This window comes from Amphiura filiformis, chromosome 13, assembly GCF_039555335.1.
Source record: "Amphiura filiformis chromosome 13, Afil_fr2py, whole genome shotgun sequence".
Taxonomy (NCBI): domain Eukaryota; kingdom Metazoa; phylum Echinodermata; class Ophiuroidea; order Amphilepidida; family Amphiuridae; genus Amphiura; species Amphiura filiformis.
Genome location: NC_092640.1, coordinates 23,383,198 through 23,410,323, shown reverse-complemented (window position 1 = coordinate 23,410,323; position 27,126 = coordinate 23,383,198). Strand labels below are relative to the sequence as shown.

At 35.3% G+C, this 27,126-nt stretch overlaps 1 protein-coding gene across 1 annotated transcript in view; it reads right to left on the bottom strand.

The window, feature by feature from the left end:
• LOC140167508 (titin-like) overlaps window positions 1-27,126 on the bottom strand; it is a 104,624-nt gene that overhangs the window by 66,079 nt on the left and 11,419 nt on the right. Inside the window, exons 8-17 of the mRNA XM_072190813.1 lie at window positions 26,481-26,513; window positions 25,646-25,669; window positions 24,563-24,656; window positions 23,311-23,498; window positions 22,339-22,482; window positions 14,859-14,946; window positions 5,472-5,656; window positions 4,090-4,233; window positions 1,241-1,328; window positions 305-489 (exon numbers count right to left, since the gene is read on the bottom strand). Of these exons, the coding sequence (XP_072046914.1) occupies window positions 305-489; window positions 1,241-1,328; window positions 4,090-4,233; window positions 5,472-5,656; window positions 14,859-14,946; window positions 22,339-22,482; window positions 23,311-23,498; window positions 24,563-24,656; window positions 25,646-25,669; window positions 26,481-26,513 (1,173 nt within the window). The remainder of the gene's footprint in view (window positions 1-304; window positions 490-1,240; window positions 1,329-4,089; window positions 4,234-5,471; window positions 5,657-14,858; window positions 14,947-22,338; window positions 22,483-23,310; window positions 23,499-24,562; window positions 24,657-25,645; window positions 25,670-26,480; window positions 26,514-27,126) is intronic.

Here is a 27,126-nt window from a genome sequence, read left to right as displayed (position 1 = left end):
ATTTCATCATATATGCTACTTCAAATGGCTTTCTTCATTAATTTACAAATGTTACCTCATTGTTTATATTTGAATATATGAATACAAAACCCACCCAAGTCCAAATTGAGTTAAGCATGGGAAATTGTTCAATGCATAACTTCAATGCAACGTTGCAGGCATGATTTGCTGCTTCTTGCACAGCTTAGATTAACCTGGTCAATCAGCAGCAAACTCTACAAGAATTTCAAGTTGTCTGTATTTTGTTCAATATCTGCATCTACACCGGGTGTAAATGAACAAACAAACAGACAAAGAAACGTACCTGCTTCAATTGGTTTTCCATCTCTAAGCCATTCAATCTCCAGATTGGAATCACTACTTGGTTCTACCTTACATGCAAAATGTGCATCTTGGCCTTCATTGATAATGCAAGCTTTAAGACCAACTGTAAACGTGGGTGGTGGATATATTGATTCTTCTCTTTCAATATAGCGTGGGGCTGGAAGGCTGCAAGGAACAAATAAAGAGTAAAATTAACACAATATAAAACACAATACCCAAATTGCATTCCTTTGCTTATGTTGCTTGCCGCATATCGTCGTTGGGTAGGAAAAACCTCCTATGTGTCATTGGCCCCTGAACATGTCTAGAGCAGAAGCTCTTTTGTAACCTGCTGGCAGTTTTGTTTTAAACATGTTCAGGGGCCACAAGCACATAGGAGGTTTTTCCCGCCCAGCAATGATGTACTCCCAGTCAAAATTCAAGAACAAATGTGCATATAATTTTAATTTGTCTCCAAAAGTTGATGAACGATGTCAATAAAATTAGATGGTTGTAAAGCTGGGAACCTTCTTTTTCGGGTGCAAACGGCAGCGCAATTTGGTTGTGCAATCTGGAGATAAACTGGATTATTTAACACCATGTAATCTCTACTTTTACTAAAAATTAAATAATGAAGAATGAGGCGGCCTATATGCTTCACCCTAGCAGGGCGTAAGACAATGCGAAACACAAATTAATATATGCGAGGATCGGAAATAAACAATGCAAGCTCGAGAAATTATAATTTAAATGGCGGGTATGTTGTAATGTTACTCTTTCTCTAAAGATATACAACTAACTTCTATGAAATTTAGTGATTATAAAGCTAAGAATGTCTTAGTTACATGTAAGTTACAGGAAAAATACATCACACCTTCCAAAAGGGGTGTATGCATTGTAACTGGAATATCCGAATGGAAAGACTGGTGTTACTTACCCACGATCATCATCCATGTCTAGTGTTCTCTGTATTCCAACCTGCATTTCATGAGGGAGCTGACTTTTACGCATGATGGTTTCTTTACCTGTTATGAAATCACATACGCATGGGTTTTTTAACATTCCATATTAATTATAGTTAAGATTTCTAGAAGTATCTGATTCATCAAATAATTTACTACCATTCTAAATATCAATATTTAAGGTTGGTCTTAAACCTGGAATTATGGAAACCTTTGGGCCTCATACCTGCTGACTTTTTGGTTCTAATTATATAAAAGTACACATATTTAGAATGGCAGAAATGGCAAAAATGGCAAAATCTCCCAAAAGTCAAAACCACTTTTCTTTTTGTTACATTGCCCAAAAATATTGATCAAAACATGTTTTGTTCGTATTTTGATCCAAAACTGAGCATTTTTGCCCAAATTTTACTGCACAGATGGATTTGTCATGTCTTTATGATTCTAAATATGTATACTTTTATATACTTAAGACCAACAATTTAGCAGTTTTATGAGGCCCAAAAGTTCACATAATTCCAGGGTTAAGACCAACCTTAACCCAACACATTACCTGTGAAGCTTTAAAAGACCCTTTAAATTTTACCAGAATAGAGCTAAAAGACCCTTATTTATATTTTTAATCTGTTTTTGTTTACATTAACACTGCACAACCAAATTAAAATGATATTATTTGACAAATAGATTGTAGACCTGTATTACAATAGGGTTATACAAGGTGTCCCATAAAAAGGTTACATGTAGAAAATGAAACCCATTTTGTGATGGTATCACGAAACGATGTCATTTTTCCAGATATTATTTATTCATCCTTCTTCCTTCTTGTAATTGTCTGCTAAGTTTCAACTCCATACCTTTAAAGCACCTTCATTTATGAGCGCAAGATGACAGGAGTGTCAAGCATGGCTAATCATCAAAATATTGCACAACAAAAAATATTGTACATTTCTGTTTGAAATCTTGATATAAAACTAAACAAGTTTTATTCTCTATTTATCTGAACAAAATACTGCATGCTATGGATGGGCCTATTCAATAGCCCTGCTAAATGCCAGTGGCTTTGATTGCAGTAATGAACTTTGTGTCGCATTATGTGATTTTATGTCACATAAACAGCTTGCTCAGGAATGTGTGGAATGCAGGCTTAGTACACAAATTGTGAGCTTGACATTCACAGGCGTACTAGTCGAGGGTACATAGATTGTATCATGAAAAGGACATTACTATTTGTAAACATGAACTTAGATTATTTAAAAAAATTTAAATGTAACCTATTTTGGGGACACCCAGTACATGTATGTATGACTTTGAAATGGACTATTCCAGTTGAAATCCATACACCCTCTATGTAAGACATTAGACATGGCCCTTATCTCCCACACATGGGTGAAGTTTTCAAATGGAATCACCCTTTCATGTAATGTGGAAGATTTAAGGCAAATGTCTCCCATATATTGTCTGGATTTCAACCGGAATAGCCAACATGTGTTGCACAGCAAGCAATGCTGCCAATTTGACTTGAAGTCAACTCCTAGTGATTTTACGTTTTGGGCGAAGCAGTGTGATTGGTGTAGTGGTAAACTACTGCATGTCTCTGGTCGCCCTGCTGGAATTGCTGGCCTGATTGTATACTGAAGAAAACATGATCGGAGAGTGTCAAAGCAGTAAGCAGCACGACACTATGAAACTAAGCCACACAAGCTACACTAATCCTTTTATTTTCTTGATGTTAAGCTTATACCAATTCTACCAATGTTTTGTTTTACAAATTACAAAAGCAGAAATTAATGAATTAGCGCAAAAACCTTTGACAGAAGAAACAACATTCAATACTGTATAATACATCGAGAGACATCACATTGGATGAAATAAACAAAGAAATCTAACAGAAATACTGAATTGGGCTATTCCATTTAAAATCCCCACTACCCCTGTGGAAGATTTGGGAAATATCTTCAGCAGCTCCATTTGAATTTTATACACCCTATGAGAAAGATTCAAGCTGAATCTTCCACTGAGAGAGGGTGGGTTTCAAATGGAGCTGCTAATGTGTTTATTCCCTTTGAAACTCATACTCCCTCCATGGAAGATTTTAACTAAACCTTCCACAGGGGTAGTGTGGATTTTAAGTGGAATAACCCATTATGAAACAATGATCCCAAATGTTTTTATTTTGTTATCCCTAATAAGAGACACCACAAGGAAGTCTAACAGGAATTACACAGAGAAACAAGTATGATTCTAAATAGAATAGAATAGAATAGAATTCTGTTGTGATACAAAGCCTTTCAGTAAATGATTGTCACATCAATGGAGATACCAATCGAGTTATTTCACACAACTTACTGTCATTGGCCCTACAGTGTAGGTATCGCTGTGAAATTATAATTATACAAAAAAATGGACAAAAGTTAGCTGTTGGCATACTCTATGACAAAAATCCTAGAACACACGTAGGTCACATTTTCTTACATCAGTCAAACATTTAAATATTGAACCCCATGGGCACTACTGCCTTTCTTACAGGGCACCTGATTGGTTAATTACATCATGTAATCATCTGAGTAACCAATCAAAATAGAGTTTAACAAAGAATTCCACAACTTTAGACATTTACCTCTTGAATCTCAATCACCATAATCAAAAATGCAGTGACTTTTAAACTTTCTCTGGAATTTCAATGACTAGAATATTCAATGATTTTGACTTAATTTGATACTTCCATGATATGACTGTTTTAGAGTTTGCGTGAGCACTAATGTGTGTGGACGACTGTGTGTTTACATCCCTGCATGTATTCAAAAGCCCATTTACATTGACTCACCTTTGCAAACAAATTTAGCCCGCACTTCATTGACTCCACTGCGGTTCTTGGCTCTACAGGCAATGATGCCAGACTCTTCCGAGTATGGCATTTTGATGTGGATGCTTGCGATGCCAAATTCAAACTTCCGGATGTATTTCGAACCTGCACAGTAGAAAATGGAACATTTCATCATATATGCTACTTGGCTTTCTTCATTAAATTACAAATTATAAATATTACTACATTCTTTATATTTGAATATATGAATACAAAACCCACCCAAGTCCATACTTTGGCCACATTAAGTTAAGCATGGGAAATTGTTGCTTATTATATGTATAAAAAGTTGAACCCAAATCCAGTAAGCCTTAAATTGAGGGTGCCCTAGATAAAAGTAGTTGTCTGAACTTACAGAGTACTCTTATCAGCATCACTACAATGAAACATTGCAGCCAGTATTAGCTGCTTCTTGCACAGCTTCTAAGATTATACACCAGGTATAAATGAACAAACAAACAGACAAAGAAACTTTTATTAAGTCCAATTGAAACACTTACTGTATGGGATGTTTCAAGAGCTAATAAGGTCTGCTCGTTTCATCAGCCAGATGATGGTTATTTTGAGCTGTGTGCTCAGCTAATGCGGAGTGAGACATTCTGATTCAGATGCTGTCCTGCTTGCCCTGGTAAATCTGTTTTTCAATGTATTTTCCACTGATTTCACATGTTCCTGTTTTCTGGTACCAAACGCTCTGCCTGTTTCTCCAACATATGAAGAGTTTAGTTTCAAAACCCCTTACATCCAGCGCTCAAATAGGGCCAGTCAGCCGCCATTGGCCTGTAACTTTTTGGCCTGGCCGGTAACTTTTCTGACTGGCATCTAGTTGCCGGTCCGGCTGGCCGGTAACTTTTTAAGGTCAAGCCCGGCTGGCCTGTAACTTTTTGAGGCATATTTCGAACACTGCTTACATCCACTTGAGCAATTTTGAGAAAACATCAAAAAAATCATCTAAAAAATCACTGGTATAAGAGGGTTTGCAATAAAAGCAGTTTTTGGCGGGATGCTCATCCTACCCAGGCATCCCGCCAAAAACTGCTTTTGTTGCAGAACCCCTTATATCAATGATTTTTTGATGATTTATTAATGTTTTCTCACAATTTCTGAAGTGGATGTAAGGGGTTTTGAAACTAAGCTCTTCATATGTAGCTTCACAACCTTGGCATGGAATTTCATATACACAGCCAAGCAGATCAGTGCATCATCTGGCTGGTGAAAAGAGCAGACCTTAGCTCTTGAAACGTCCCATACAGTGTTTCAATTGGACTTGTATAGAAGAAATGCTGATTTAATGGAATATTACAGTCCTGATGAACTTAATCAAGAAAGACAAAGAAACGTACCTGCTTCAATTGGTTTACCATCTCTAAGCCATTCAATCTCCAGATTGGAATCACTACATGGTTCTACCTTACATGCAAAATGTGCATCTTGGCCTTCATTGATAATGCAAGCTTTAAGACCAACTGTAAACGTGGGTGGTGGATATATTGATTCTTCTCTTTCAATATAGCGTGGGGCTGGAAGGCTGCAAGGAACAAATAAAGAGTAAAATTAAACTCCACTCATATTTTTTCACCTCATGAAGAACTATAAATTGTTGACTGAAGTTTCAAACTTTTGAATTATTACAGTTGAAATCTATCAACTGGAGGGATTTTTCAAATGGAGTCGCCCATTTAGTTAATCTCATTTGAAATTCACACTCCCTGTATGGGAGATCAAAGTTATGTCTTCAATAGGGTGTGTATGTAATTCAAGCGGAATAGCCCAATGCATTTCTACTTCAGAATTTTCAGATGGTACTCTTTTATCAGCAAGAGCAAGATCAGTATTATCACAGTTATTTCACTATACCCGAATTGCATTCCTTTGCTTATGTTGCTTGCTGCATATCGTCGTTGGGTAGGAAAAACCTCCTAAGTGTCATTGGCCCTGAACATGTCTAGAGCAAAAGCTCTTTTGTAACCTGTTGGCAGTTTTGTGTTAAACATGTTCAGGGCCACAAGCACATAGGTTTTTCCTCCTGCCCCAACGATGATACATACTCCTGTTCAAAAATCTCCACCCCATGCACACTACATAGTGATTCAAGAACAAATGTGCATATAACTTAAATTTGTCTCCAAAAGTTGATGAAAGATGTCAATAAAATTGGTTGTAAAGCTGAGAACACTCTACTGCAAACGGTAGTGTAATTTGGTTGATTTGTGGTTTATAGACGCAACTGGCTTCCTAGTAATTGTTTGGGATGATCAGTCGGGTAATTACTTCGGGTGAAAAAAGTTGTCCAGAAATCATTATCATTTGCCTGATTCCAATTAATTTTCTCAAAGCATTGCTTGTATAAATTATTTGTTCTTTCTGAATGTCTGACAAGTTTGATGTGAGTGTTTTGTCATTTCAGTGTCTGGGGATAATTAGATTGTTGTAAAGCTGAGAACACTCTCTTTTTCGGATGCAAACGACAGTGCAATTTGGTTGTGTAATCTTGAGATAAACTGGATTATTTAACACCATGTAATCTCTACTTTTATGAAAAATTGGGTATGTTGTAATCAGACTTGTAACAAGTCAAGACTCGAGACTCGACTTTTCAAAAATGGAATGACTCGACTCGGATCTTGAAATTTTCCCCATAGAGATTGTACAGTGACTCGAGCTATTGCTAGAAATGACTCGACTCGACCATGAAATGACCTGACTCATTGCAACTCTTGTTGTAATGTTACTCTTTCTCCAAAGAGAGAAAACCAACTTCCATGAAATTTAGTGACTATAAAGCTAAGAATGTCTTCTTTCCTTGATATAATAAGTTACAGAAAAATACACCGCTACAAAATGAAGATAACTACGGTCATGTAAAACCTATATTTGCTACTCAGGCAGGCAGGGGGAAGGAGGATTTTTTGACTGCCAGTATATAAGTTGATTTTAGTAAACCCAATTGCCCAATATAATAATTTATTTCAGTGTTAAAAACAATTGTATATTGCTTATCAATTTGTTCCTCCAGTTTTTGCTTATAAAAAATGCCACGTGTCTAAAAGCCATAATGTATGATCTTATAATATGAAATTGGGTAATTTTTTTTTATCTGATTTTTTTGGCCTCTTTGTAATGTTTACACATGTCCCAACTTACAATTAAATGGAATCAGCTGAATTTGTTGTGTTTGTAGGCAAATAGAGCAATTTTGAAATAATGCTATTATTATGACATTAAAGGAGTATTTCGTGATCCTAGCATCCTCTTTTTATGACATTTTTCAGTACATATCCACGAAAAAAGCATATTCCCAAAAATTCAGTTGATTCCGATTTTATGCTTACGAGTTATGCATGATTATGTGTATTACACTGCTCCATAGACAATGCGTTGTAATTTCGTTCTGGTGCACCAGAACGAAATTCAAATTTCACGATATCTTTGCAAAACGAATTAATCTGCAAGAAATATTTTGTACATAAACATTATGTAGCCAGAGGTTTCCAGTGATATAAAAATCTCAACTTTTTTGAGATAAGTGGGGAATGAGGCTGTGGATCACGAAATGCCCCTTTAAGTCCCCTATAGAACTCCATGTTAAACTGCCAAAATTACAACTTGAGTTACCCATTCAGTGATTTACTCATCCAGATGATTGTAAAAATTATCAAAAGTCAGATTTTGGCACCTTTGTTAGTGTCATAGATGTGCTAACATAGCCTGCTAGTGGTTAAGCTGAAAGCTGTGTATTCAATTTCTATACTTAAGTAGAGAAACTAACTACATGTATTTGAATGGGGCATCAACTTTGTCAATACTGCTGTTTTCCTCATTTTTTTTTCAAAATTGTTCATAGCAAAAATATCTAATGACATTATTTAAATGATGAATCCTTCACTTTTAGGCAATTTATAAATAATTTTATTTTTTTACACCTTTGCTAGGATCACTGAATAGGCCTTGTTATTTCAGTTTAAAATGGACAGAAACCCTTCCTGGCAGTTATTACTAACAATATTTCAGCATTTTGGGTAAAGAAACACAAAATAAAAATTTGACAGAAATTGTACATTATGGAAATTCTGCTAATTAGATGAGATGTTACATTGGACTATCTTTGTGAAATGGGCTATTCCAGCTGAAATCCATACACCCCCCTGTGGAAGACACAACTTTAATCTCCCACACAGGGGGTGTCAATTTAAAACAAAGTCACCCATTCAGATAACTCCATTTGAAATTCATATAGCCTGTCTTTTGGTTACAAAAGGAAAGTTTTTGCAGCATTTATAATGGGCTATTCCACTTGAAATCCACACTACCCCTGTGGAAGATTTAGGAAATATCTTCCACAGGGGGAGTATGTTTTTTAAATGTAATTAGTTATAGGTAATCATTTTGAAACCCATACTCCCTCTGTATTATGGCCTTACCTATACCTTCCACAACTGGAGTGAGTATTTCAAATGGAAGTTACCCAATTGTCTATTCTATTAAAAACCCATACTCCCTCTGTGGAAGACTATAGCTAAATCTTCCACAGGGGTAGTGTGGATTTTAAATGGAATAGCCCAATTCAGGAACACAAGCTGTCTAAATTATTAAAGACTAAAATAAATTAAAAGGCGTAATGAATTGTTTGCGCTATGCACAGGCATAAATCCACAAGCCTCAGCACACTTTACAGGAATTTGCTGACACACCATATAAACTATTTAGCAGCATTTGGCTTTTCCATTTAAAATCCATGCTCCCCTTGTGGAAGATTTTGGTAATATCTTTCACGGGGGGAATACAAATTTCAAATGGAATGAACACATCAGGCACCTCCATTTGAATTTCATACACCCTCTGAGAAAGATTCAACTTGAATCTTTCACTGAGGGAGGGTGAGTTTCAAATGGAGCTGCTAATGTATTCATTCCTATTGACATTCATACTCCCCCTGTGGAAGACATTCCCAAAATCTTCCACAGGGGGAGTGTGAATTTTAAATGGAATAGCCCATTTGGGTTTGCAGCTCCATGGGAAGTTATTCTACAAGAACAAGAACAACAAGAACACAAATCCAATAAGATAATATATTTTATTTTCCATTCAACAGACCACAAATGACAAGAAAATACATTTTAAAAACCAAGGTTGAGGAGGTGCAACTAAAAGCTAATGCTTTTAAACTTGTTGCAGCCCCTTTACAAAAAACAGCAAACATAATAGCAAAAAGCATAACAAAACAGAACCTACGGTATAGATTATACAAAGAATTGAATACATTTGCAATTGTAACGCATTGGGTCACTTTCTCACGGTCTCACGCCAAGGTAGTATAATCTCACGCCTGGGTAGTAAATCTCACGCAAAAATCTGGAAAATGAGTAAAATCTCACGCATCGTCAAAAATAATTTGTTGCTCCTACCCCCCCCCCCCCCCCGCTTTTCACATTCTCGAGCGTCAATAATCATGGTACAAAATGAACATTGGAGTCGGCAAATCCCGGTACGCCTCTGTCTCACGACAAGCAATTCCAAAAAGTTGACAGCCCTGAGCTAAAGCTTTTAAACTTGTTGCAGCCCCTTTACAAAAAACAGCAAACATAATAGCAAAAAGCATAACAAAACAGAATCTACAGTATAGATTATACAAAGAACTGAATACATTTGTAATCGTAAGCATGCCAAGGTAAAGTATAATTATATTTATAGTATATTTATAGTATATCAAATATATGACTAAAGTTAAAAACTTTTGATCTAATCACAAGAAAGTTATTCCTACATCTCAGAAATCAAATACATATTTCATTTCAATTTACTATACTTTTACACATAAAATAACTATTGTACAATCGTTATCTAACTTACAATTTGTGCATGCATCATGCAAAGTGTCTCCTGAATTGAATTGAATTTGAGTAGATTTTAGGACCTGTATAAAGAATCGTCTTAACTCCGTAAATGGAAAGCAGGTAATCTTCTGTGTTTCTTGTATTATATATAAATCTGAAACTTATCCAAAATTTTTGTAATTTTTTCTATTTTATCATATTTATGGTTTAGTTGAGCAATGCAAATCACATCAAAGGAACATGGAAGCACGTTATTTTTATATTTGTACATTTAAAATATTGCTACTTATTTATTATACATATCAACAATATGAAAAACATATCATTTTGAAAAAAAGATTTGGAAGGAGACAGGTATGGGCTTTTTGAGATTATTCTAAAGGCACTTTTTTGCATTTTGAATACCTTGATAGCATATGTCTTGTAGGTCTTTCCCCAGAGAAATAGCAAATAGTTTATATACAGAAGTATTAATGAGCAATATAACTTGTTGCTTAACTTTGTTTAGGATACCAATATTTCTTGCACATAATTTACCTAAGTGTCTATTTGTTTTTTTCAATTCAAATTTTTATCTATAGTGGCACCTAAAATGTTGCAGACACGTTTTGCAACCATCAAGATAGGCAACATATATAGAATAATAAAAGGAGCAGACCAAGAATTGATCCCTGGGGCACACTGCAGCATATGTATTCTCTATGTGACAAACCTGGTTTGTACGAAACTGTTTTCAATTTGTGAGATATCATTAAACCATTTCTAAGATATGCCCCTAAAAATATAATGATTATGGATATGAAATGCATGAACCTAAGCTACCAGAGACGCCATTTCTCTCTCAACAACTATGATATTTATTCATTGAAAAAAAAAATCTCTTTAAAGAAAGCTACTCTCAAACATTAATTCCACCAATTCTGCCCAAAGCATTTTGTATCCTTAACATGTCCTGCATGCAACATGTAATATTACAACTTGCCCAAAATCATACTAGACCAGTACAGGTCTCAATAATGCAAGCTGCACATAGGACGATGGCGGCCATCTTGGATATGCGGATAATAAGGGAAACATACTACTATCACTTCAAAAATATTTCAAATTATTATTCCTAGGATTAGGACTAGGGATAGCAATGATTTTATATATCAGATTACAAATATTTTTTTAAATAATTTGTGCACTTTGTGAAACATTCCATTCATAAGCAAAAGCAGTAAATGCATTTATATTATCATTTAAATCCATTTTATATTTTGAGATATGACTGCTACTTTCAAAATATTAATAATTATGAATTATATATTTCATTCATAATATTTCTTAAACATAAAGTCACAACAATATTCTTCAGCAAAAGAGATCTACACACTACAGTAATACTACTAGTACTGGCACATACTATTGTAGATAATCTTATATTAATATTTTTGTATTGTTCCTTTACAAGCCGTGGAACAAATATAACAGAAGGCCAACTGCCTAGAGAAATGCAAGAAATCCAAAGAAAAATGGGCATGTGGCTGTCAATCTGGTCACTCACCTTTAATGTGATCTGGTCACACACCTTTAATGATATTCAATTACAGGTACAGGAGTTGATCATGATTTGGTTTAGCATAACATTTCTGAACTCTGTTCACTATAGCAATTCTTTGTTTGGTGTGGTTACTTCTTTAATTTTTAATCACACAAAAAATATGGGGATTCCATTTAACATATATTTATGACCCATCATATCAAATCCGAACAGTTGTCGACTGGCTTCATTTGCAGATAATAATGAAAAAGATTAGAAATATGAAGAAAATTTGAGACTGTTTTGCCTCACAGAACATTTTTCCACCATATCTGATTTTAACAAGTAAGGTGTAATTTTAAAGCTATAAAATAGCATTTCATCTTGGGTTTTAAATATCATTTTTCATTTCCGAAGACAACTGGTAGGTTTTGATGTGATGGGTCACATTTTGTCTACAATTTTTACAATTTACTGAAGTATTTGAACTTTTATGCATTATTGTACAAAACAACCCAACATAATTGAATACCTAAATAAAGAATTGAAATGAAGTCCATGGGAGTTATTTTGAGAAACCATAAACAAACTATAAATTGATTGATTTATATTTAAATTAGTTTTTCCTCTAATAAACACATCAAAGAACTAGAAAGTCTACACTTCAGCAGTCAGAATTCACCATCAATTGAACTAAACATGCGGACTGCTGTCTTTTAAATCTGGAGAGCATTTTGCATAATAGTTGATACCCATTTCAACATACTCTTTTACAGAGTACAGTACATGACACTGCAACTTTTTGAATCACACCAAATGTCATTCACTCATTGATTTCTCGTCATTCTGATCTTTTGCCGATAACAACATTCTCTACATGTTCATCTGGATTTTATTTCTAATTGATTGAGATCAAAGTTATGACTGCCCAATAAAGAGGAGAGTTTCTTTTCTTGATGTGTATATTAGGTATAGGATCTGGATCTGGATGATTAAACTCCCCATTTATCAGGAAACTGCATCAGCATTGGAGTAGACTGGTTCAATGCTGCAGGTTATAATTTGACTTGAAGTTTGACTTCTGGTTGAATATGCATTTGTGAAGTGCTTAATGAGTCCTGTCTTGAAGGTCGACAAAATAGGTGCATCCAATATGTCGTGGAGGTCATTCCAGTATTTTGCAGTCCAGACACTCAAGTCATATATGTGGGTTTTGGTTGATAAACGTTGATATGAAGATGTGCGAGTTCTTCAGAAATTTTTGAAGTTTGGTTTTGCGATTGTCCCAAATGATGTCGATGAGATCTTTGGTGATTTCAAAAACCATTGAAATGCGACTGATTGTGTGCCAGGTGCTGAGGTCAGTCCATTTAAAGGTGTTAAGAGTTTTGGTGATGCTGGACTCCTCGAGTAGTCACTCAAACACATTCTGACCACCGAACGTTGGATCATATCAAGTTGAAATGCGAATCTTTTTGATGATTTGGTATAACCTCAATGTCACAAGGAGCACTTGACTTTGGAAGTGACGGGGATGTACAGACGTTGACACCAGAGATTTGACACCAAAAGTGGAGTCATTATTGAGTGAGGAAGGTTCAGAGGGCTAAACAGAGGGTCTCTCTGTGAGTCTAGGAAAAGATCTGGTCATAACATTCCAAAATATCAAAATTGACAAATATCTGTGATAAGTGTTTCAAGAATTCATCAAAAATATGTGCAAAATTTGAAGGGAAAAAATGAAATCTGATGAATTTCAAGAAACACAGGGTCATTTGGTGAGAGACTTTCAGAGACTTGTTAAGAAGTCTTGAAAAGAAGGAGTCCTTTGCAGACAGTTAAATACAAAAATGGGTCACTATGTGAGAGGAGTTGAAATATGGAGGTCAATGTGGCTATACATTCCATCACCCCATTTTTAGCAAGTGCTCCAAACTACACTGATATGCTTATTAAAGTAATTATCACACCAGTATCGTAATTGACTATGCTATTTCTCAACACATTGTATATCCATTTTGAATATATTATGTCAAGTTCAACTTTTCCATATCATGAGTCAATGTTTGATTATGTCAAGTTCAACTTTTCCGAGTCAATTAAGAAGGACAATACCACATCCTTGGTTCTTCTCTGTCTCACAGCCACTCACTGCAAAAACAAGTGTTAATACATAAACACTTTTGAGTAACACTTTATAAACACTAAAGCGCACAAACACCAACACACCAATTCTAACACTTTTATTAACACTTGAATGCCAGTTTTAACATGTATGTATACATTTGAACACATATGGTCAAATTTTAATGTGTTACATTTATCAACATGTGTTACATTGAACACAATTTTAAAGTGTTCATGTGTTAATAAATTAACATTTCCGTTGAAAATTTAACACTTTTATTAACACAAAAGTGTTAACCCAGTGTTAATAATCAACATTTCCTTTGAATCTTAACACTTTTATTAACACTTTTGTTAACAGAAGTGTTACTTAAAAGTGTTAAAAATTTGATGGACATGTTAAAGTATTAACACATTTAATTGTGTTCAATGTAACACATAATTAAAAATGTATCATACATGTTCAAAATTTAACATAAATGTGTTCAAATCAGGGTGGTCTTTGTTAAAATCCTTTTGGGGATCCCAGGACAGAAGTCATTTTTGCAGACAAAAAATGTGACATTGTTGACCCCAATTTTATTCCGCCTGTGCTGAAAATCTGAAAGGGAGGGGGCATAAACAGATTTTTTGTTCACTTTTCTTCATTTTCTTCAACAAATGGCTATGCTATTCAAGTGTAATAGCAAGCAATACATCATGTCTCATGCGCCCAGAAATGTAGATTTAACTTTTTCAGGGCGCATGGCTATTTGCAGGAGGACACATTCAATATATAAGAGAGACACATTAAAATTAGTTGCACCTTTTGAAAGGGGGTGGGGGGTGGGGCGGGGATGAAGGTAGTTATGGGGGATTGGAAATTTTGGTGGGTGGTTGTAGGGGGTTGAAACCTTCTTTTGGTAGGTTGGGTAAGAAAATTTGAGAGTATAACCTCAACCCCCCTTGGTTTTAGGGAGGGCTGATATTTTCTTTTGGGGGTTGAGTTAGCAAACTAACTCCTTTGGGGGTTTAACTCCCAATCACCCTGCAAAGACCACCCTGGTTCTAATTTATACATTCGTGTTAAAACTGGCATTCAAGTGTTAGTAAAGTGTTTAAATTGGTGAATTGGTGTTAAAGTAGGTGTGCATTTTAGTGTTTATTAAATATTACTCAAAAAGTGTTAATGTATTAACGCTTGTTTTTGCAGTACATCATTTGCTATTATCTTTTATTTTTAATAAAAAGACTTAAGTTGCACTTACCCATATCCATCATCCATGTCTAGCGTTTGCTGTATTCCAGCTTGCATTTCCTGAGGAAGCTGACTTTGACGCATGATGGTTTCAATACCTGTAAAGAAATCACACACTCATGAAAATGAGTTTTAAGCAGACTCCATACACACATAAAATTAGACACTCTGTACACACATAAAAATGAGCTTAAATGAAGCTCTTATAATTATGGCAGATTCGTTAATTTAAAAGACAGACTTTATGGAACCGTAAAAGATAGAACTTAGCCCAAAGATAGAACTTAGATCAACGATGAATGATGTGGTGCATTACAAAATAGAAAGCAGCACAAGTAGCATTAGCATACAGGAAAAAAAGCTAGCGCATAAACTCTGTGAGGTCGCCAGGTTTGAAAACTTCACCAGAGTCAGCTGAATTCAAACACACTTAGAAGGCCTAGGCATGGGATGTTCCAATCTTTGTGTTATTCATGTATGGATGGAACTCTATTGAGTGACCTTTGTCCTCTTGACCTATAACCTATAACCTACATCTCCTATTACAAACCATAATAGGTAGGGATGAGAAGGATTCATTCTGGATTGGCCATTTTGGTAAGCCCAACAATTCTTTGTGATGAATCTGAAACAACATTATCGTTACAGCGCACATCGTCAATATTCATGCTTGACTACTCTAGTCAAGCGTTAGTAGTCAAGCGTAGTAGTATCCATGGTAGCAGGACCATATTCTTTTTTAAAAACGCTTAAAACACACCAAATGTTTTTCACATCACCATTTTACCCCCTGAAACTGACATTGACCCAAAAAAATTTAAGAATAACATTATAGTGACATAATTTTGGGTTTCTTTTGCGAAATATTTCAGGAAATAGTGAAATGTTACTGGTTTTGATCTGTAAGCATATTGACCCAAAATTGATTGTAGTATTTGCTCCATTTGTTTTATTAACATTAACACTGCACACCCTAATTATTAGACTTCATTTGACATTAATAATATATAAAACAATATGAATAACATGATGTTATTTGCTACATAAAATATATGAAATATATATTGTGTATGTACATATGGATGAATTTTTATGTGTTGCACAGCAAGCAAGTGTTTTATGAGATGATTATAACTAACCCTAATACACATTTACAAAGGATCCAACAATGATACATAATTCTAACATTTTGCTAGGCAAATCCAAGGAAAAAACTATTTTACTCTTTCATTGGAGTTGCCTAGCAGAATGTTTGAATTACTTATCTACAATCCTACAAAAGCATCTATTCACTGGATCCAGCAAGAAGTTATTGCAAAAACCCGTAATTTTGTTAAAACTGAAGGACAAGAACAAATGTTACAATGAAACCTCACATAAACACGTATCTATTATAATCAGCAGAACTAATATTCAGCCATCTTCTTGGCTGATGGCTTCTTTAGAATGACCACTGGGTTCCACCTTTCCCACGGAATTGAACATCACTTCTGATGCTTTTCACGTCCCTCGGTTGCTTGGTGCTTCTTATTAGTGGATCGTATACATGGTCTAGAGAGTAACTACAGATGTCATGGTTGACTGTTTTGTCCCCCCTTCTAACCACTCTTGAGAAAGATGGAAACCAGCAAACAAACAACAACATTTTTTACCATTTTGATAAATTTAAGTTAAATTATTTTTTAATCTGACAGTATTACATCATTCCTAATGCTTCTACAACATTTGGATACAATTAATTTTGATGGTGTCATTTTATCTATTGCTAAAATTTCATATTTTTTCCTATGATTTTACCAAATTTTTTCTTTGAAATGTTCACATGCATGCATGTAAAAACACATTTTGATTTTTTTCTAAATACCTGACAGGATTTCGCATATGTCAAGCATTCCAATGGTCACTTTTAATTTTATCATGGGGTATAGCATTTCTTGGAATATCAAATAAATTGATTAAAAAAGTTTTGTTAAAAAGTCAAGAAAATCACCAACACTGCAACCAAGGGATACGAAAAGCACCAGAAGTAACAGTCAATCCTGCTGGAAGGGTAGACTCCAGTGGTCATTCTGAAGAAGCCATCAGCCAAGATTACAAGAGTCTAAAAATAGTGAGTAATTTTAGATTTGTCAATCAGAAAATCTATTCAATTTTAATCTACAATCCTACAATCTATTTCATGATAAACATTCTATTGCACCTCAGGTTTTCAAATGACACTGAACCAGCGATAGCGTGAGCTTAAAATTTAGTGGGTCCAATTAATTGTTCCCTGAAAAACCCAAATCTAAGGGGTCCAATGAGAATTTTAAGGGGTCTGAAGTTCTGAACTTTGAATTGAACTCCAAGAGCGATGTTATTGCATTGTTATTGTATTGACCGGTTATTTTCATAATTTTGAAACATTCTATTTCTTTTTGTATCAACAATGACAAAATTTTATTACAAGCAACTCGGCAAAGGATTTACCTAATTTAAGCTTCTGTGCGTCATAAATTTGGTCAACTTGTAATTTAAGGGGTCCAAATAAGTGGTCCCAGAATGGCAGATGTGCAATAATGCGACCCCTGCGCTGAACCTCATCTTTGAAAGTAAGGTGTACTTTGGCAACACAACTTAGGAAAGTGTTACTTTGGGACCTGTTATACCAAAAAATATAGCTGTCTGCAATATTGTCTGTTTGAAGCATAGCTTCTAAACCAACCATCAGTCGACCGTCGACACCCTGCCAGAACAGTGAGTGGGGCTAGTTTCCATTGTTCAGAACAATAGAACATGATTAAACAGTATTCATTGGTTCTACCAGGGCCCTGTATCCATCACTAGGCGAGGTATGGGCAAATTCAGTAAAAGAGGATGTGCTGATTGTACGGGTGAATTTTGGAAAAGCTTGTGTGAATGGTGACAGCTACGAATGTTAAACATATATGGTAGAGGACGGATAACAACTATGAATGCTAAACAGATGATGGGGGACATATGAATGCTAAGCATATATGGCAGAGGATGAATGTTAAACATATATGGTTGAGGATGAATGTTAAACAGGGGATGAATGACAGCTATGAAGGCTAGAATGCTAAACAGAGGATGGATGACAGCTATGAATGCTAAGCATATATGGCAGAGGATGAATGTTAAACATATATGGTTGAGGATGAATGTTAAACAGGGGATGAATGACAGCTATGAAGGCTAGAATGCTAAACAGAGGATGGATCCGAGCTATGAATGCTAAGCATATATGGTAGAGGATGAATGAGAGTTATTAATGCTAAATACTATGGAAGAGAATGGATGACAGCTATGAATGCAAAGCATATATAGTACAGCTATGAATGCTAAACTACCATGGAAGAGGATTGATGACAGCTATGAATGTTAAACAGAGGATGGATGACAGCTATGAATGCTTAACTACTATGGAAGAGGATGAATGACAGCAATGAATGCTAAACTACTATGGAAGAGGATGAATGACAGCAATGAATGTTAAACAGAGGATGGATGACAGCTATGAATGCTAAACTACTATGGAAGAGGATGAATGACAGCAATGAATGCTTAACTACTATGGAAGAGGATGAATGACAGCAATGAATGCTAAACTACTATGGAAGAGGATTGGTGACAGCTATGAATGTTAAACAGAGGATGGACGACAGCTATGAATGCTAAACTACTATGGATTAAGAGGATGGATGAATGTGAACTTGAAATTAATTTGTTTTTGCTGCTTTACAATAGTGTTGCCAAACCCAGGTGCTGCTAAATCAGCCTACCAGGCATTAGCCTCCCAAGTAGCAAAATTTGACACTATAATAAAAATCAGCGATAAAGAAACTAGTTCACGCCCGACAATCCTGTCAATCAAACTCCCCACAGCATCTTGTGGGTAAAAGGGAGATTGACCTTTTTGGTAAATCTCATAAACCTTTGTGAGTACACCTGAGATGTCATCATTTTACGTCACGCCGACTTGCAATGCACAGTAACGATGTTTGATAAACGATGTGCGCATCGGCGCAGATCAACGTGACATCAAATGACGACATCTTAGGTCTACTCGCAAATGCTTATGGGATTTACCAAAATGGTCAATTGATTCATCTGGTGCCCCAAACCCAATAGGAATCACAGAAAATGATGTCAGGCCTTTTTGAAGGCAAAGAGCAACTTTTCTAGTCATTGTTGCTATGTTGCCTTGAAGGAAAGAAATTTACTAATATCTAACTTTTGAGATGGTTTGTATGATTGAAGGTGAAAACTAACCATATATCACTGTATTCAGAAATTTCAATGATTACGACAAATCATAAACAAACCATATCCGAGTTTGATTGACGTGAACTAGTTTCTGTATTTCTGATTTATATCATACCTATTTTGTTTTCTTGTTATTAAACCTATACCTACTATACCTAGGCTTAAAGAAAAAACACAATTTTTGGACCAAATATGCAAGATTGCAACTGCAAAATTTAAGAAAAATTTATGCCCCAAAATTGGCAAAAATTAAAAAAAAATATAGAGGGCATTTTTTTACTCCATAACCAAAACAAATAGGCGACCCGACTGTCATCATAAATTCACAAATATTTTCGGAATAAATCAGCTTAAAAGGTCAACATACTGAAAGGTTTGGGTAATAAATAATGTGGATGTGCCAGAAAATGGACCATTTTTGTAATTTTTTTCTGAAAAATCAGGTCCAATTTAAGCTTATTCAGTTGTAATGGTTGTTGAATTCCGAGTCTGCAACCATGCGGCACAGAAATAGATTTTCGTGGTAGAAATGAATCTTTTAAAGTGAAAAAAAGCACTATTAAAAAGCAAGATTCACTGCCAGAAATGCGAGATTGTGTTTTCTCTCTAAGCCTACCTATACCAACACTACCAAAGATGTGTTTAAACTTGAACGTCAATAAGTGAATTATTAAAGCAGAAATGAATAAATGAAAGCTAACGAAGCAACACTCACCATTATAACATATCACTTATTCTTCGATAGACACCACATTACATAAGTTTACAAGGGACTCCAACAAGGAATACATTATAAAACTATGATCCAAAACAAATTTCCTGTCTGCAAAAAAAGTCACCTAAAACACATCTTAAAGCAAATGATCGCCACTTCAATGGTTCAGTGAAGACATCAAAAAGTTATTTCAAACAACACAACTTACTTTCAATGGGCATACGTCTTGCTGTGAAAATTACAATCTTGTTATAAAATATGAAAGTTAGCTATCGGCATCGTATGTGATTAATATCTATTAACAAAATTTTCATAACACTTATGCAAACATTTGGCTAGTCCAGTTGAAATACATACACTTATGGAATACATGATCTTAATCTCCACACAGGGGGTGTGTGTTTCAAATGGGATCACCCATTCAGGTAACCCCATTTGAAATACACAGGTCATGTCTTTCATAGGGGTATGGATTTCAACTGAATATCCAGTAAATAACAGTAAAAATAACAGTAAATGACAGATGCATAACCAGATATCCCATTTGTAAAAAGCCGGTGAAATTTAATTGAATTTCACCGGCACAACAGGGACATGGTCCCATACAGTAAATTTTAATTTTCTAACTTGGAAGTATGTATGCAAATTATAATATTTCCATTCTGCATGTTTAGAAGGGTGTAGGGTATGTCTCATTGCATATAGTGTACATATGTCCCGGTTTAGAAGGTTTCATACACATGTCCCTGTCCTACTCCCCATTCCAGAAAAATACAGCACCAATATTCTAGAATTAAAAAAAAATATTATCCTGTTTTGCCAAATAAAACAAAAGCTAAGTCCAAACCTTTAGTAAATTCTAACTGACAATTTAAAAATTTGGCCAATTTTCCCTAAAATTTCAGGATCCAGCAATGATAAATAATTCACACATTCTGCTTGGCAAATCCTTGCAATGAAGAAGTAACTCACTACTTTTACTTTTTCATTGGATTTGTCCAGCAAATTGTTTTTTGGAAAAAACATTTTCTAACATCTTTAATAATAAATTATCAAAATTAGCACCTTTTGCTAGGCAAATCCTTGCAATGAAGAAGTAACTCACTACTTTTACTTTTTCATTGGATTTGCCTCATAAGTTTTTTTTTTTTTTTTTTTTTTGAAAAACATAATATCTAACTAAAGGATTCAGGTTCATCTATTAATTTGGCAAAACAGGCTAATATTTTTAATCCAAAATAATGAGTTCTGTATTTTACTTGAATAGGGAGTATATCTTTGACAGGAAGTGGTATGTGTGTAATAGTTGTGTTACTGCATACATTTGTGGGCGTAGATATCGTGGCACTTGTGTTTGTGGCATGGCTGTATGTTGGTGTGTGCACATGTCTAACTTGGTAGTACGTATATGCACATTATAATATTCTCATTTTCAGCGTTTGGATGCGTGTGTCTAATTGTATGGAGTGCACATATCTTGTCCTAATACTTATACTTTAAGTACCTCTAACTGGCAATAAAAAATCAAATTTTAATATTTGGCCAATTTTTGAAAGTAAAGGGCCAAAACCATGCAATTTTAAGTCGTCTCTCATATACTGTAACAATCAAGCCCAAAGACTTATACTAAGACTAATTTGAGAATCCAGCAATAATAATTCAATCGTTTTGCTAGCCAAATCCTTGCAATGAAGAAGTAACTCACTACTTTTACCTTTTCATTAGATTTGCCTAGCAATTTTTTTTTTTGGAAAGAACATTTTCTAGTATCTTTTATAACCAATTTCAGGATCCAACAATAATAAATAATTCACACATATTGCTAGGAGAATCCTTGCAATGAAAAAGTAACTCACTACTTTTACTTTTTCATTGGATTTGCCTAGCAAAATGTTGTTTTAGAAAACACATTTTCTAATATATTTTATAAATCAAAATTAACATAGGCTATGAGTTTGCTAATTTTTGATTTTTACGTTAATTTTGATAATTGATTATAAAAGATATTAGAAGTGTTTTCCAAAAGGCAAATCCTTGCAATGAAAAAGTAACTCACTACTTTTACTTTATCATTGAATTTGGATAGCAGAAAGTTTTTGGAAAACAAATTTTCTAATATATTTTAGTACCAATTATCAAAATGAACATAAAAACCTGAATTTATTAGCATACTAATAGCCTATACTCAAAATTATCACAAGTCTTTGAATTTTGTGACTGTAAAATAGCATGTTTTGGGCTCACTTGTCCACAAATTACAAAACTATCAAAATTTTACTTTCATTGCCAGTTAGAACAAAGTTAAGGATTCAGATTTATCAATGTTTAATTTGGCAAATATTAAAAAAAAAAAAAAAAATGAGTTCTGTATTTTTCTGGAATAGGAAGTACATCTTTGACAAGAAAGGGTGTGTGCGTAATATTTGTGTTCATGTATTACATATATTTGCACATGTCTGTGACTTGGCTGTATATTAAGTATGTGCATACATGGATAAATGTAACTTACCTTGGCAAACAAATTTACCCTGCGTTTCATGAACTCCCATGCGGTTCTTGGCTCTACAGGTAATGATGCCTGACTCTTCTGAGTATGGTGTTTTGATGTGCATACTTGCGATGCCAAATTCAAACTTCTGGATGTATTTGGAGCCTGCAAAAGAGAAAAATGTGCTATTCCATTTAAAACTCCACACTCATTGTGGAAGATTTTGGAAATATATGCCACAGGGGGAGTATAAATTTCCAATGGAATGAGCACATTAGGCAGCTCTATTTGAATTTCATATACCCTATGAGAAAGATTCAACCTGAATTGTCCACTGAGGGAGGGTGGGTTTCAAATGGAGCTGCTAATGTGCTAATTCCATTTGAAATTAATACTCCCCCTGTGGAAGATATTTTCAAAATCTTCCACAAGTAGACCAAATCATCTTTGCAGCCAGGATTAGGTCTCCAGAGTTTTCATACAAAAATAACTATGACAAACAGTTGTGAATTTGTTGCCAAATTAATTAATTAATTAATTTCATACCATCTATCTCTCATTTTTCCCCAAGCATAACAAACAAACAAACAAACAAACAGCGTGACACACTGGTTAAGGTCTTTGCCTTTGGTGCGAGAGATCCCGGGTTCAATTCCCTGCAGGACAAAAATAAAATCTTATCCGCTCTCCCCGTGGCTCATCTGGTAATGGCGGGGCAGATGACCCATGATAAAAGACCTCGTTACAGTGGGTTCCAATCAGGGTAACATTAGCCCGATTGTTGGCTACACTTGACTGTCCTGTAAAAATTGCTCCGAGCAGCTATCTACGGCAACCCCCCTTCGTGCACCAGGTCACTTGTACCTGGCCAAAGATTCGTCAGTGTTATCTTCTACATTTCAGCTGTTAATGCCTAGATATACTCGACATAAAAAAAAAATAAACAAACAGAATGACAGGTAGACAGATACCCAGACAGACAGACAAACATACCTGCTGGAATTGGTATTCCATTTCTGAGCCATTCAATTTCCAGATTGGAATCACTGGCTGGTTCTACTTTGCAGGCAAAATGTGCATCTTTACCCTCTTGGATCTTCAGACTATTAAGACCATGTGTAAACTTAGGTGCTGGCTGAGATTCAGCATCTCCTCGTGCACCATAGTCTGTTACAGGATGACTGGGGAGGGAAATAAATGTAAAATGGGAGTCAAATGGTGAATGAAATCTTGTTTCTATAGTAAATATTTCATCTGAATGAACATAGCTGCCAATTATAGCTGTACACGATCTGACCATGACCATATTTCAAATTACAATGCGAATGGATGCCCTTGCATGCTTAATACTAACCAATCATGAGTGAGTTGGTTCACTTTCTGCTTTATTCCACACTTTCATCACAGTGTGCATGGCAAATCTTCATGCTGATGGCAGTAGTGTTAAATCAAATGAAATTTAAACTATCAGAAAAATTGTGTGTTATGCAACTATACTTTGTGTTACATCCCATTCGGTAGTGACATAGGTGCTTATTTTGCTGGTTGCAGTTCGGAATCATACTAACCTAATCCCGCAGAGTGTATACTAAGATAGTTTGTTGGCATGCTTGTGGTGAAACTGCCTAACCTGAGTACTGGTCATCTAACATCATTTCTGATTGGTTGATAACTTGAAATGTTCATTTCAATTGCCAATTATGACTATGCTTTAAACTATTTATGGTCAAACTTGCATTTGCAGATGATCTTATCAATACCCTCCTTGATTGGTTCAAAATTGGAGACAATACTCATTTTGGCCAATCAGCAGGTACTTCTCATGGGGTTAAAAGCACTGACATCACTACCAAGCTTGAGGCAAATCAAAGTGTAGGCAAACTAATTAAATGACTTTCTACTTCAGTTTGCTGTTCTTTCCATTAAAAACAAAAACAAATTATGTTGCTTATATTGATTCTTCATTTTAAAATGATGGGAAGGAAAGCAGAGGATCCCGACCAGGTAAGAGGACCTAACTGCCCTCCTCTGCCTCCAAATACCGGGACAAAATTAACCAAAAGTTGTATCATCTGTTGGCCCCGTTTTCTGCCACAATTTTGAGCCATTTTGGAGTTAAAATTGCAAATTTTCGCACACAGTTGTGTCTCTTAAAGTCATTTTAGGATCAGTGGGACAATTTGGAAATGTTACCCCCTTTGCTCGGTGGCCTCCGTGAGCATCTGAAATTGAAGTGCATACTTACTCGCTTCTCATGTACTCATCATAATCAAGAGTTCTTTGAATACCAGCTTGCATTTCTCTAGGGAGTTGGCTTTCAGTAATAGTTGTACCACGGCCTAAAAAAGAAATCAGACAAAAATACCGATTTAACATCTTGACAACAGTAATTCAAATATTACTAGAGATGGCCTGTCAGCTGCCCTGTCAGGAGAATTCAAGATAGTTGAGTTAGTTTGCTTGGTGTTACAACATAAAATCAGCTGTAAATACCTAAGTTCTATCACATCAAATTGCAATAATCGCTGCTGCGTGGCAGAAGCTTGTCGTAGCCTAGTCTGCTGCTTGGTGTTATAAGCTGTATATACCTAAAGCTCTATCACATCCAGAGGAGAAAGAAACAGAGCGCGTACAACCAGTCAAAGTCTCAGCATCACCCGATAATGAGGGCCAATTGTTCCATGAAATGCGACAGGCGAGACTGCAACGCAATTACCGCATATTTTCACGGTCTATCGCGAAAGCACGCAATGCTCAATCGCGTATATCTGAAGGCACACAGAGCTGGTGTGATTGTTACACATGGCACGATCGAACAATCGGCCCTCATGAATATGCGAGAACTTACATCATACAATACACGGGACTTTGACTGGTTGTATGCGCTCTGTTTCTTTCTCCTCTGTGATCACATCAAATTGCAATAATCGCTGCAGTGTGGAGGAAGCTTATCGTAGCCTAGACTGCTGCTTGGTGTTATCAGCTGTATATACCTAAAGCTCTATCACATCAAATTGCAATAATAGCTGCTACCTAAATGTTGTTTTTTTCCACAAAAGATAAATGTCAATGAGTGAATTATAAAAGCTGTAATTAATAAATTGGGATATAGGAAGCAGCAACAATCAACATTGTAAAATCTATTTTATTCTTTGAAAGACACCACATTGCATAAGTGTACACAGGACTCCACTCCACAAGGGATTGCATTATTAAACTATGGTCCTAAACAAATAAGCAATTAAGTGACCTGAAACAAGTCTTAATGCAAATGATCACCACTGCAATGGTTCAATGAAGTCATCAAAAGTTATTTCACACAACTTACTTTTAATGTAGGGCTCACTTCTCGCTGTGAAATTACAAGTTTGTTTAAAGATATACGTCAGATTACCAATGTCCACATTTGTAAAATTTAAATTATTAAAGATAATTTTTGAGATAATTATGTTTGTCTTTATGTACTGAATTTACAGGGGGTACTGAATGCTGGGTCAAATTAACAGGGTTTAAATTTGGCTATGTTATGGTTAATCCCAGATTCCCAGGGTTGATATTTTGGTCTGGGTCTAGCTGTCTGTTGTTGCACAAGGTGGGAAAGTTTAAGTACACTACAAAATCACTGATATTTTGGTCTGGGTCTAGCTGTTTGTTGTTGCACAAGGTGGACAGGTTTAGATAACTTGTAAACTACAAAATCACTGAAATTTTAACTACATTTCCTCTACATAATTGGGCTATATTCCATGTGAAATCCATATACCCCTTTGGAAGATGTAGATTTCAAATGGAATCACCCATTCAGGTAACCCCATTTGAAATTCACACTCTGTGTGTGGAAGATTAACATCATATCTTTCATAGGTGTTTGGATTTAAAACCGAATAGTCAATTACACATGTAGTTTGCTATGATTAGCGATTTCTATATTCTAAACAGATTCTTGTGTATTAAACTAAATTGAAGACGATAAACCGATTCTGGCTTATTAAACTAAATTATATTATATACAGTGTCATATTAATAATAGTGATACTTTGTGTCATTTGTGATTGCCCGATTAAATGGCATGATTTTGCCATGAATATCTATGAGGTGTAATAAATATATATATCTCCACAGCAGTCTGTCTACATGTTATTATCCTAAGACTCATAATTTACCTGAACCTACGTTGCTTATGGGCAATTTTCGTTCTGAAACAAAAAGTAATTATATCAAAGTGGATTACGATGTAAATGACAATAATTCTCACTTTGAACACAGCAACAACCTCCTAGAAACACAACGCAATATAAAGGACATTAGCACACCCTGTTTGGGAAAGTTACTCACAAACAAATTCATGAGAGCAGCAGTTAAGCTTATATTCACTCCAACCCTCAGCGATTAGTTGTTGACCAATGAGATTGCAAGCTTTTCTGGACCCTTTAAGCCCTGCAAAACCCAAAGGGGTCCGATGAGAATTTTAAGGGGTCTGATGATTTGGGAATGCTCTATTCAGAAGATTTCTTGGGTTTTCTGTGTCATATTATTGGTTCCTTTTTTGACAGTGACACATTTTATGGGCAACTCGGCAAAAGATTAACATAATTTAAGCAAAAAATTTAAGGGGTTCATGTAGTTTTGATTGGACCCGTTTGTCAATTTCAACTTGTAATTTAAGGGGTCCCAGGAAGCACAGACGTACAAGAATGCGACTCCTGCACTACCCATTGGTCAGAAACCAATCACTGCTCGCTCTGTGATTGAGTGTAAATCCAGCTTTAATTACAGCATGTAAATAAAGCAATGTTTAACTGCAAAATT